This window comes from Pezoporus wallicus, unplaced genomic scaffold (genome assembly GCF_028554395.1).
Source record: "Pezoporus wallicus isolate ANWC-B61680 ecotype Strahan unplaced genomic scaffold, APGP_CSIRO_Pwel_v1 contig_3952, whole genome shotgun sequence".
Classification (NCBI taxonomy): Eukaryota; Metazoa; Chordata; class Aves; order Psittaciformes; family Psittacidae; genus Pezoporus; species Pezoporus wallicus.
The window spans coordinates 11,507,554-11,520,253 of record NW_026635034.1 but is presented as its reverse complement, the minus strand read 5'-3'; the positions used below and the strand labels follow the sequence as shown (position 1 = coordinate 11,520,253).

General features: G+C 39.1%; 1 protein-coding gene across 7 annotated transcripts in view; it reads left to right on the top strand.

The window, feature by feature from the left end:
- The window catches only part of THSD4 (thrombospondin type 1 domain containing 4), a 314,334-nt gene extending 306,940 nt beyond the window's left edge, over positions 1–7,394 (top strand). For 6 of the 7 annotated variants that reach the window (XM_057398789.1, XM_057398780.1, XM_057398774.1 and 3 more), the window contains 3 exons: positions 1,402–1,581; positions 3,485–3,629; positions 4,480–7,394. In XM_057398789.1, coding sequence (XP_057254772.1) covers positions 1,402–1,581; positions 3,485–3,629; positions 4,480–4,622 — 468 coding nt within the window. In that variant the 3' untranslated portion in view covers positions 4,623–7,394. Of the gene's footprint in view, positions 1–1,401; positions 1,582–1,700; positions 1,930–3,484; positions 3,630–4,479 lie in introns of those variants that run through there. The other variant, XR_008970824.1, reaches the window with a different exon arrangement.
- The last annotated feature ends 5,306 nt before the right edge of the window (positions 7,395–12,700 follow it).

The window sequence follows — 12,700 nt, the reverse complement described above, 5'->3', positions numbered from 1 at the left end:
GTATTGTAAAAGACCAAAGCAGGAGGGAGCATTGGTGGATGACCTTCCGTATTCTGCTTCTCTAGAGTTAAGGCTGAATGTTAAGATACTGTCTTTTGGAGGAACTATTAAAAGAGAGCAGTGACATTAAAACATTAAAAGAGATGTTCACTGTTAAAGGAAGTGCAGTTACATTATTTCCTGTAGAATTTATTTGGTCTGTTCATCTCAAGGTTTGTCACTCAGCTCAAGGTTTTTGTGGGTATCTGGTAAAAGGGTCATAAATTCCAACCAAAATATAAACAAAATCCCCACTTTTAATAGCATTTGATGAGCTTAGGCTAGAAAAAGCTTTTAAAAATCATAGTCCTTTATGCAACGTAGAAACCAGTATGTTTCTGAAAGCATCTTCTAAAAACCTTTTTACAAGTGTCAGGAACAGTATTATGTGTTTAACCTTTAAATGGGCAATAAGAGTCCACCTAAGTCAAGCTTGCTTTTCAAAAGTACAGCCAACACTGCAACACACAGACACTTGCAAATATGCAAGGAACATGCTGGTAGATAAGGCATTTTCTAATACCCACACAGAATGTGGGGATTTGTAAAGCTGCAAAACTGTGCTCCAGCCTTCTAACCCTCAGCACAGTGCATTTAATCCTGCTTCAGCAAGAAGCAGTAACAGTGTTTCTGGAGAAAGTAAGTCATGCTTCTCTTTCTGTTAGAAAAAATAAATACCAGTTTCTTCTTGTAGCTACAGGTAGAACTACACTTACAGATTTCTCCAATTAGAGATTTGTGTCTTCTTCATAAATATAATTAGAAGTATGCTTTGAGTCTGCAGCACCATGTGGAATAAAGATCCACAGAAGTACAGTTTTAACCACTGCAACAGTGAAAAAGTAAATAAGTAATACCTGACACACCTACAGTCAGGAGTCACTTGATGAATTCAGTTATTACTGTATCCTTCAGCGTTTGTTTGTCCTGGTTCCTAACTGGCACTGCTGGCTACTGCGTTAGTACTACATACAAATAATAATAATAACCCAAGGTTTATCTGGGCTACTCTTCTGGTTCTGAGAGATAAAAACTTAAGGAATACTTTACCCTTTCCCTTTCTATTCAAGTCATATATATGCCAATGCTTCAAGGAAAGATACAGTTAAGTCCATTTTACTGAGGAGAGAACATATAATAAGGAAATGGATTTTGGATGTTACTGTCTAAACATGTGCCCAAGAATGGGGAATAAACAAAACTTTACAAATTTTCCTGTTGGAATATTAATTTAAAATGCAAGTGTGTCTGTTGTTTTATTTCAGAAACAAATAATGTGGAGAAACACATTACTTTAGAAACAAGTTGGAGGATGTAAGTAGAATAACAAATGCCAACACTTTTTTTCCTTCTCTGATACAGTGCTCTACAGAATGTGGCAGTGGAACTCAACAGAGAGAAGTCGTTTGTGTTAGGAAAACTGAAGGTACTTTTGATGTTTTGAACCCCTATGAATGTTCATATTTGGAAAAACCTCCCAGCCAGCAATCCTGCTACCTCAAGCCATGTGGATCTAAGTGGTTTCATACAGAATGGAGCACAGTAAGTCTGTCACGCTTTTCTAAATCTGGTTTTGTTTGATACATCTTTTTCCATGTATATTAAAAGGGAATGCCATTTGGATAAAACTTTGATCATGAAATTGCCTTAATCTTGCACAGGAAGGATACTAAAAAGAAAGCATGCTCTTTAGCAACCAGTGAAGCTTAGGAAAGTTAGAAAATATCCTGAGCACAAGGAGACACTGATCTTTTCATTACTGATCTCTTCTTCTAAAAATCTTCCTGTTTTATGAAGTTGATGTGCTCCTTAATGACACTAGTGCACTAAGAAGTTCTTTTCAGAACTCTAGTTTCATTAAAATTAAAGAACATTTAATAAAAGAATGAGGTATATATTCAGTTTTTAAAGTCAGTTTTACCATAATATTTTGCTTTAAACGCTCACTGTACTACTTAGAACTTCACTGAGAAAAAACTTACTGTAAAGCCTCATGTATATCCAGTTTCCCCTGGAAGTGGACCAGCTACATTTGCAAGTGCCATAAAATCCTTTGGTTGGATTTTTACCCCCCAAAAAGACAACATTTGTCTCTTAAATGGACATCAGGAAGTCCACTGTCAACTTAGAATGAAAAATGGTGTGAAAACCAGCAGAACGGCTTTGAAACTGTCCAGTTTATATCTTCAGTAGACTTTTCATATGACCTAGGATAAATGGTGTGGTCTCTCAGTCATGGAGATTAAATGGCTGGCTAAGAAAGAATGCTGGGGTTTGTGTATAGTGTTCTGTATGTACCATCTAAATTCTGTCTTGGTTCTACTTTAAGTGCTGAAGATCTCTACAGACCCGAATTGCAGTTCTTATTGCTGGATGTGGGATAATTACAATACTCTATACAGGCATGTAACAAGAGTAATTATATAAAAACCTGCAAGCATTCAGTTACTGCCACCACAGGCTAAGTGTTTATTCTAAAAAGGAGAAGGGTTGTACTTAAAGATGAAAGAGCAATTAAAGAATATATAATTGAGAGTATTTTAGTTAGTTTGGTACACTAACTGATTTTATGATAGTGATTACTTGTTTTTGCAATGTTAGGGAACTAAATAATTATGCCAGGAAGGCCAGAAAGAAAACATTTGTACTAGTTTGGGCCTATTAAGGGTTTAATCACTATAAATGACACAGGTTTAATTGAGTTTGTGAGCATTTAGTTCAAACTGGACAGTGAGCCAAATCTTAAAGACCTCAATCAGGCAAAATTCTTGAAATCAACAGGGGATTTGTTTCAGTACGGGCAGAAATGTGTAATAATTGGCTTTAAAAATACCAAGTCAAGCAAGTACAAAAGTCTCTGGCTTCAGAAGCACAGAAATATTTTCTTTAGAAATTCAAATAAACCCATAATGCTCAGGAAAACTGTTGTGCTGCAAGAAGTGAAAAATAATCAAGTGCTAGAAAAAAGGCATTTAAGATTATTCCTGATTCTATATAAATGGAGGCAAAAGGGCAGGGCAGGGCAGTACAGTCAAGTACTGAAGTTCAGTTCAGCAAGTTCTTAAACTAAGAAATGTGAACACTGTGGAAAAAGTAGATTTGAGACGTGTATAAATAACCACAGCAGAACAAGGCTAATAAGAGAAGGAAGTAGCTAAGTAATTCAGAAGGGGAATATTCTAGCATGCTTTCAGTTGCTCAGTGTCTGTCATATTTACTGGTCTGGTGGTTGCCCCTGTGGTCATAAATTTTTTTTAACCTTTAACAAAATTGTGCCTGTATGTTAAGAGCTACATAGTTAGTCAAAAAAACACAAACCAAAGCCACCAGAAGTGGTGAAGTTGATAAAAGGCTACAGTGATATCTGGGTCTGGCTTCAAGGTTCCCAGTTTTTTCTTTCTGCATTTTCACATCTCATATGGCCTTCATGAACTTTGTATTTCAGTGTTCCAAATCCTGTGAAGGAGGATTTCGGGTTCGAGAGGTACGATGTCTGTCAGATGATATGACAGCCAGTACTCAGTGTGATCCACAGCTTAAACCCGAAGAAAAAGAACCATGTAACACACAAGATTGTATCCCTGAAATAGGTAAGGAAGAAGAAACTTCTGGTTTAAATATGGAACTCCATCTAGTGGAGAAAATATTTAATAGTCTTGCAGAGGTGTTGAAGTATATTTTCTTCAAGGTCTAGGCTTTATTTTTCATGAAATACAGCTCTTTTCTATAGTGTAAAAGGAGGCTTTAATTTCCAATTAAAAACTTTTTTCTTGTAACATGTAAGGAACTGGCTTACATTTGAAGTTGCTGAGAGTGTGAGAAATCTGCTTTTGTGAAAATAGAGGGTCTTTCTATGCAGCTTCCTTGCATTCTCAAAGGTTTCTCTTGGCAGAGTCTTTAAAAAAGAAAAAGGATTGTGTATGATATGATGTATTTTGTAACAGTATATTCTGTAAGGGCAATAAAGCCATTTTCTTGTATGCAACGTAAATGCACACCTACATATAATTTGGCTTTGGAATTAGTTGATCAACTCATACAGATTTGATTTTAATAGTAACAAGGATGACTAGGGAAAGAAAGATGCAAGTGTATAGAAGCACACTGTAGAACAGTCTTCAGCTGATAACTACTTAAGTTAATAATTTAACTATTTAAAAAAAAGGTACATCAAAAACCAGCCACACACACACACTTAAACCCCCACAAGAGGATAAATAGGAATAGGTGCATTTTTTCCACAGTTCTATGTATCTTTGTATTAAAAGTAGAAAATCTTGAATAATCTAGCTAATTTGCATCGGTAGCCTATTTTAACCTGACAATGAATGTTTAAATACAGGTGCAAGGGATTTCACACTTTAAAATATAGGGGGTTGGTTATTTATTTCTCTAACACTGCTTTTTTTCAGTTTCTTATCTCTTCCTTTTTCTCCACAGATGAGAACTGCAAAGATAAATACTACAATTGCAATGTGGTGGTTCAGGCCCGGCTCTGTGTCTACACCTATTACAAAACAGCCTGTTGTGCATCCTGTACACGTGTGGCAAACAGACAATCTGGGTTTCTAGGACGTAGATAACAAATACTCTTCCACTCAAAGCGGCAATCTCAGTCTTCAGATGGCGCTTGAACAGTGTTACTGTTTGACTACAGCAGGTTTTAGCTTCTTAGAGATGGGTTTTATATTGCTGAGTACAGCAAAGACTATGGTTAAATTTCACACCCTTTCAGTTACAGTTATTGTGCAATTATCTTTTTTTAAAATGTTTGTTTTAAACCCACAATCTTTTTAAAGCATTAACTTTAAATGATACTATTCTTTGCACCTGCTCATCAGATAACTAATTATTTAAGGAATATACCAGCCTTAGTATTGTGAAATTAATGAAAACTAGATCAGTCACAGGCAATTACTGGAGATATTTGACCAGCATGGATACAGCTGCTGCTTTATTTTCTGAGTGCTTACTCTTACTTGGTATTTTGGACTGCCTTAAATTAGGAGACTAAATCAGTGAAAAATGCACAAGAAAAATTACTTCACAAAGAACCAGACCCTTGAAGATCCATTTACCATCAGTTTCTTAGAACTCTAGCATATATTTTTAATTACTTTGGTCCATTCATAATAGAGTCACTGTTAAGCTCTCTCAGTTGTACTTTTAAGTAACTTCCTGTCCTCAGGCAGCAAATATATATACACACTTGACTGCCAAAAAGTGCCTTCATATTTAATTCATAAATTCTTGAAGTTATACTTTTCTAATTTTCTATGGGTTTTAAAATACATTACCTACCAGAGTGCCACTAGACCCTTTAAGTCTTTAACAACTGCAGCTGTCACTGAGACAGATTAACCAGAATGTTGAAGAGCCTTTGCTGCTATAAAAAAAGTAATTGTTTCCTTTGGCAAGGTCTTCTTCCTGTAGAACAGTTATTTCAGTGAACTGGTATCTTGCCTAATGTCTCTGCACTATTGCTTAACAACTATCATACCAAAGTACTTCGTCCAGGCCTAGTCTGGATATGTCACCAGTTTCTGAAACAACCACCAAAGGATGCAGGCCTCTGTGCTTTATGGTAGTCTGTTACTTTTGGTACCAGGCATGCGGTATGAGTGTAGTAGCTGAATATCTGTAAAAAGGAGATCTTAGCTACTGACGTTCTTCAGATTTTGATCAGTTATTACAACATACTTGTCTATTTTTAGTCAGTGTTCCATCCTGCAGATCTACTCCTGTCGCTCCTTTTCTACTAAGAATGGCTCCAGGCTTAGAGCTGAATTGGTGATTTTTCAGTTCTGCAATTACAGTAGTCAGCCTTAGGACTTGCTAAGAGCAAAGTGAATGTCCTATGTTTTACATTACCTGCACATTCTCTTTACCTGAGAGGCCTTTCAAATCTGTAAACAAGGCTGAAGGATAAACCAAACACTTCTGCATATTCAGGTTTTTATTACAGCATATTGCTTGTAAATTGGTGGTAACCCAGCTGTGCATCTATTTCTAAGGTGCCTATTGTCTGAGTTCAAAAACCATTTTAATAATCTATGCTAAGTCACTCCCAGTGATACAATAGTGATTAAGTGTCCTGCTGCTGCTGAAGAGCCATGTTTGAGCCTCACTGTGTATTCTTTTCTTCTTACTGGCTTGGTGGAGGGGATATAGAAGACGGAATGGAGACAGACCTTAGATTTTATTTGGTCACTGGTGAAAAATATTTTGGACACGATGAACTAATATCGTTTGACTGAGTGAAATGAAGAAGCGTTTCCGCCAAAGTTGATAGTTACTCTTTGTGACTACAAACCAATAATGTCTGTTTCTGTACACCTTGATCTGGCGTTTTCCACTGTAACTAACTGATATAAAGCTGTTAGAAATAGAAATTAGAATTAGAAAACCTTTAATTTCATGAATCTTTCACAGTCATATTCCCTTGTATTATAAAGGTTTATACATGAAAATAACATACAGGTTTGTGATCATTTTATATTCCCTAGATTCTTGACCAAAGAATAATACGGAGAAAGTGCAGCATAAACAACTCTGGAATCCAGTGTTTGTAAAAACAGATTTCCATCTGGATATCTCGTTGCAGCAAATCTTGACATACAGTATGTAATTCTTGCTGTTGTCTCTTTTGTCCCAAGGAAGTGTATCGTGCCAGCTTGAGGGAAATACCTGTCCCATAAAAAGGCTTTCTGAAAATCACAAGGTAAATGACATGCAGAGAGAGAATCAGGTTTGCAATCAGTTCACAGAACATAATCTGCTAGCACAAACTTTTGGCTGTGGGGCAGCGACTCAGAACACAAACAAGTCATCCTGGTCTTTTATAAAATATGTTATTTTGCTCTGAAATTAGCCATTAGGTTATTTTACAAAGATGATCATCTTGTAGGCACTGTAAACAGAGTTCATGGGAGCTAAGTATCAAAGAACATATACATACACATATCACTGTAATCCTGTACTACATCTAAGGTATACAGCTTTGTGAATTGAATGCAGTGAGTTATGACTGTACAAACTCTACTTTTTAGTAAAGGGACAATTTTCAGATGTATCAGATAAAACAAAAATAAGATTGTGTCACCTAATTAAACATCAGAGAATAAGGAAACTGCAGAATGTTGCAGAACTTAATCATTTATCATCTCTTCTTATGTGTCAGCATAATCAAAGTAGTTGTTCCTGCTAAATAAACTAATGAATCTTTCTTTTCAGCACTTTTATATAGTAATATTATGTACAAAGTGCTACATAAGATTTCACCATCACACAAAGTGCACTTTTGAAAATGTTGCTATAGCAACTGTTTATTTTAATAGAGCAGTGCACCAAGTTGGGATGATTTTACTTTCATTGTAAATCAGAGGTGGACTTACTGAGTGCAGTAAATAGACTTAGAGCGGATATAAAACCAATAAAAGTAAGGGATGATGGAGCCTTTTGAGCTTGAAAGCTTTAATTTCTTTTTCTGACATTTTAACACCATCAAAATCCCACAGAATGGTGGAAAAAAAGATGCTTTGCCTTAAAGATTTTCACCTTACACAATCCAGTAACACCAGAGTAAGTGTAGGAAGACTGCTGTAGGTTGTTGATTTAAGGAGTCTAAGTAGTTTAACTGCTTATAGGGGTAAAACCCGCATACAGATTTCATGTCTTGCAGAAATACAGCTGGCCAAAATCAGCCCCATCCAGAGCAGGCTCTGTGTTCCAAAGCACTCTCCTTCTGGAATTAAGGACTGCTGGTGCAGTTGTTTATCAAGTTATCAAGGATCCATCAGGGTTTGTTAGCTCCTGCACAATGTCAGATCCAAACATATGTAGGCAGAATTGCTTGTATATAGGAATTGGTTGCCAAGTTTGAGAGCTCTTAATAGCAGCACTGAATTCATGGAGTTCTCCCTTCTTCTGACTGGCTGAGAAAACTCAAGATGATGGTGTGGAAGCATGAGAGGTTGCTCCTGTGGGAATGACCCTTTGTCTGATATGGCCCTCAATGAGACAGTATCCGCTTTAGTGTCTCTGACCTTCAGTCCCCAGGTCTCTCAATTAGGAACAAGTTTGGTAGCAGGCAGTTGAATGCTGGGGAGAGCACTGCAGGAGATGTGTTCTTAGAAGCCTGCTAGCCTGGAAGTCCAACTATAGTGTATGCCCAGTGATGCAATGCAGGACTACCTCAGTATCTCTGCACAGGGAACTAGTATCTTCCTCATTACACACATAATCTTTTTCTCTTTTTTTTTCCCAATGCTTCAGCAAATGGAGAACTTTCTGTATGAATAAAACAGTGCTTAATGTTGTTGGTTAAATCCCAGTTTTATGATAGTGCGGTGCAGTTGAGTTTGGTCCTTTTATACAGAAAGAAACCTAGTATGTTACAGAGGATGTTAGGTTACTTGTTCATAAAGTTGATAAAAGTAGCCAGTATAGCCCTGGGAAACTCACAGAGCAGAAGACCACAAGGAGCAGCAGTACTGCTAGGACCTTGCTATTTACTTTGCTTATGTCAGAGTCCTAGAAGGTGCCACTGAAGGAGGTAGATGCTGGAAACAGCTTATGGCTAGAAGAGGGAAGGTTATGCCTTCCTGAAGGAAATACTTCACTTCCACTCTGTGTATCAATACTACCGGAAGTAGTAAAATGTGCTTTCCAGGGCTTTGCTTTTCTTCATCCTCATCCCAACTTGTCTCTTTAACACCCACAAGTGTTCTCCTCTTCCTCTCATCTCACTTTCATCCCTTTGTCCTTTGGGTAACAATATTTGATTTTGCCAGAATTACTGAATTGGCCATTCGGTTGATAAGAATCCGTGTTAAAACAAGGCCCAGCTATTTAAAAGAACTATATTCCTCCCAGTCCAGTGATCTGTTTGTTTTTGTGGGTTTTTTTTGTGTGTGTATGTGTCCATGCTGGGTAGCTTTAATGCACATTATTAAAGTACCTACTGAATTCACTTCTGTGCAATGAACCTGTGAATGCACAGCTACTGAAGTATGTAGTGGCTCTTCATATGAACATTTATTGCATAAAAAAATGAGAATTATTGTCTCCACAAAGGAAAAACTGGGTGTCTACATGGTTTTCTTGAGACTTACATTTAGTGTGTCTGTCTTCGTAAGAGCTGTTCTGTGTATTATGCAGGTAATATGCATGTCTGTAATTGGAACACACAAAACATGAAAATTTGAGCACAGGAAGTAAATTTCCTTTATTCCTAAGTTACAGAATATGGTTGTAGGGGATACCTTAGCTGTTTATTTAGAAAATGGAGTAAAATAATTATTTCTATATCAGAAATGAAAAATCACCCCCTAAGCATTTTCAATATATTTTCAAGCAAACTTGTCATCATTGTAGTATCTCAGTATTGTTGGTTACATTAAGACCTGGTGAAAGGAAGAGAATTCCATTTAAGGGAACTCACACCAGACCTGAACTCAGCTGTTTCTCCGCTTTTAGCAACCAGAAGTTCTGAAGAATGTGAGTTCCCCATCTTCTGTATCCCCATTTACTATAATGGGTTATAGATAACTATCATGATATCTGGAGAGGAGAAGAGCTTAATTTTGAGCAATCATTGACTTTCCAGCGACAGCTGTCATTGCTGCTTGCCCTGGCCTGTTTTGTCTATGCTGTCTTTGGTCTCGAGACTAGTGGCCTTCGCAGGGGTTGGGTACGTACAGACTTTTGAAGTCCCATCATAGTCACTCAGGATCTACATAGAGGATCAGGAAGGATTGGAGACAAAAGAAACCCTAACTTTTTTAATATGTGTAAGATTTTCTACTTGACCCTCATAATAGATTTTGGCAGAAGGATATACTTTATTATAACTTATTTTGTTGTTACGTGTAAATACAAGATGTCTATGGGAAATAAGTAATTCTGAGCTGTGTCTATGGAACAAGCCACTGCACCAAAATATTTCAAATACTTAGAATAGGCAGATTTTTTTTATTAAAAGGGACCTAATATGTATTTATTTACATATACGATTCAAATTTTGTCCAGCTTTTTCATTTTACTAACCCAGCTTTTTAGGGAATTTTATAGCACAGGTATTACATATATATTTTTGTATATATGTCATACTGAAAATCCGTAATACAATTTTCTAAACTTCCTGATTAGCCAGTTCATTGAGTGAATTAAAGGGGGAGAATATAGGCAAATTGCTTTCTGACTCGTTCAGGAATATGTATCCATGGCAATGCACCTGAACCAGAACTGTACAGCATCCTTTCCATATTGTATACGTTTTCTCTTTGATGAAAAAATGTTAACTATTTTTGTTTATGACTAATTTATTTTTTATTATTGTGAAAAATAAAGTAATTCAAGATTAATTCATGACATGCTATTTTTCTTACTTCATTTGTTCTTCCAGAGCCTCTTCAGAATTAAGTACAAGTATCAACAAGGGATAAAAGCTAAGGAAACCCTCACTCAAATTTAGACGTGGACAAAACATAACCGTGTTGCAAAAGGCTGCATAAGCTGTGCTGCAGCCTTGCACAAGTGATGGCGGCACCCTGACAGACTGCCCCTGAGACACTTGTGTCTTACCCACTAGAAAGGCAGCTATTTCCTGGTGTGGTCCGTGAGCCCCTTCATGCCCTCAGCAGGTTTGCTCCAATCTATTCTCACTTTTCCTGTCCATGAACAGGATAAGGCTCAGCAACGGAGGGAGGATACAGCCCCTCCTGGAGCAGCAGGGCCCGCTTTGCCAGGTGTTCCGAGGTTTGGCATCTTGCAGTTCTTCGTAACTGTATCTGTTGTTCAGTCGCTGCTTTACCAGCGGAAAATCGGCAAGGTGACAGCAAAATAAGCTAGGCGTGTGTTCGGCTGTGCTCATACCACAGAACACTGTGGCTGTACCCCACAGCGCACATCCCCGTGCTGAGGAAGCGTGCACTCGACAGGTGCAATTTCTGCTGGCAGCTGGTGAAGGACTTCTCCCCCACTCTAGCATAACCAGACCAGCGCTACGGGCAGTTACATTTCACTGTAATTTCACTATAAATAAGTGAAATTATAAGGGAGAAAAACCGTATCTAAACCGTTCCGGAGATGCTGTTATTTGACCTTTCCTCTTTGCCGTTATGAGACGTTCCGTGCAGCTCCACACGGGGAACTCATCCGGACTCCGCGTTCTGCGTTTAACGCTGAACTCCTCCATGGCGCCTGCGCGCGCGGGGGCGGGGGGAGGGGAAAGAGGCGGGGCTTCAGGCACGCGCAGTGCCTCGAGCTTTTCGAGTCCTAACGGCTGCTTTGTGGCGCGCGCGTTGCGCAGCGACCGTTGGTACGTGCCGCGCTGAGGGGAGGCTGCCGCGCGCAACAGCCGCGGGTGTCCGCGGAGGGGCCTGGTCTTGGTGGTGCGCAGCGAGGTTCCGCGCCGCGCTGTGAAGCAGAGCGAGACGTGTGCGCTGACGGGGTGAGCGCGGGGCCTGCCTACTCTGCCCTCTCTGCCCCCAGTGCTTGCTTCCCGCCCGTCTGGGCTCTGAGGATGGCAAGATGTGTATCTGTGTTTAACAGGCACTGGGGTTTTAAGAGAAAGTAGAACTTGAGTTACTAAGCCATAAAATTACACAGTAGTAAAGTCTTTGGCCTTCCGTGTGTTCAGGGTAAAATCGGGAGTCGTAACAGATGCAGTGCTTTCCCCCTCCGTCTTTGTTCAGCAGTGAGGTGGTCACAGCGTCTGTGGTGATTTGTCGGAGCCTTCGCACCTGAGCAGCATGAGGAGGGTTTCACACGACATGCCACCTGTTTTACACCACAGACAATGGGTTCACTGTTTTCTGTGGCTGGTGCCAAGAGTGGAGCTGGGTGCAGGCAAATAACAGAGGCTGTAGTGAAAGTCACATAAGCTGTGTGCAGCTCTGGGCTGATTAGTTGAGTGCAGAGTGCCCATTTTTAATGCCTCATTCCACACCTCATTTCAACTTTGTCAGTTCAGAACATTCCTGTGCAAGCAGTCTTACAAAGCTGTAGCTAGCTACATTTAAAGGAAGTGGGAACCAAAGGAAAACATTATGGAGAGTTTGTTGCTGAGGTAGAATCAAAGAGTTGCTTTTAAGAAAACCCAACCTTCTAATTTTGGCGTTCTGCACATGCAAGTTCCAGTGAGGAGCAAATACACCAAGGTCAGTGCTGCCTTCCAGTCCTGTTTTCAAATACAGCTGGGCTGATCTAGCATTAATTTAGAATCAGCAGCCAGCTTAGATTTGGTTGACTTTGGTGTTTTTTTGATGTGTATGTATGCAGAGAGAGAGAATGTAGTGTAAAACGCCTATCCAGAAAGAAGTGCAAAGCTCTTCACATTTTAGCTGAACTTGAAAGGCGCCTCTGGAGGCCATCTGCTTCAATGCCCTTGCACAAAGCAGGGTCCATAACAGCAGGTTGCCCATGGCCATGTCCAGTCACGTTTGAATATCATCATCATCCAAAGCTGTTTTCTTATTTTCAGGTGAAATTCACTGTTTATTTGGTTTGTGCCCATTGCCTCAGTGCACACCCCTGGAAAGAGCCTGGTTCTGTTGTCTGCAGTCCTTCCAATCATGTATTTACACACAGAATCATAATTTTGGCTTAAAACTTCCCTGCAGCCTTGATAGAAAAGAACAACAAAACAAATAAACCCCCC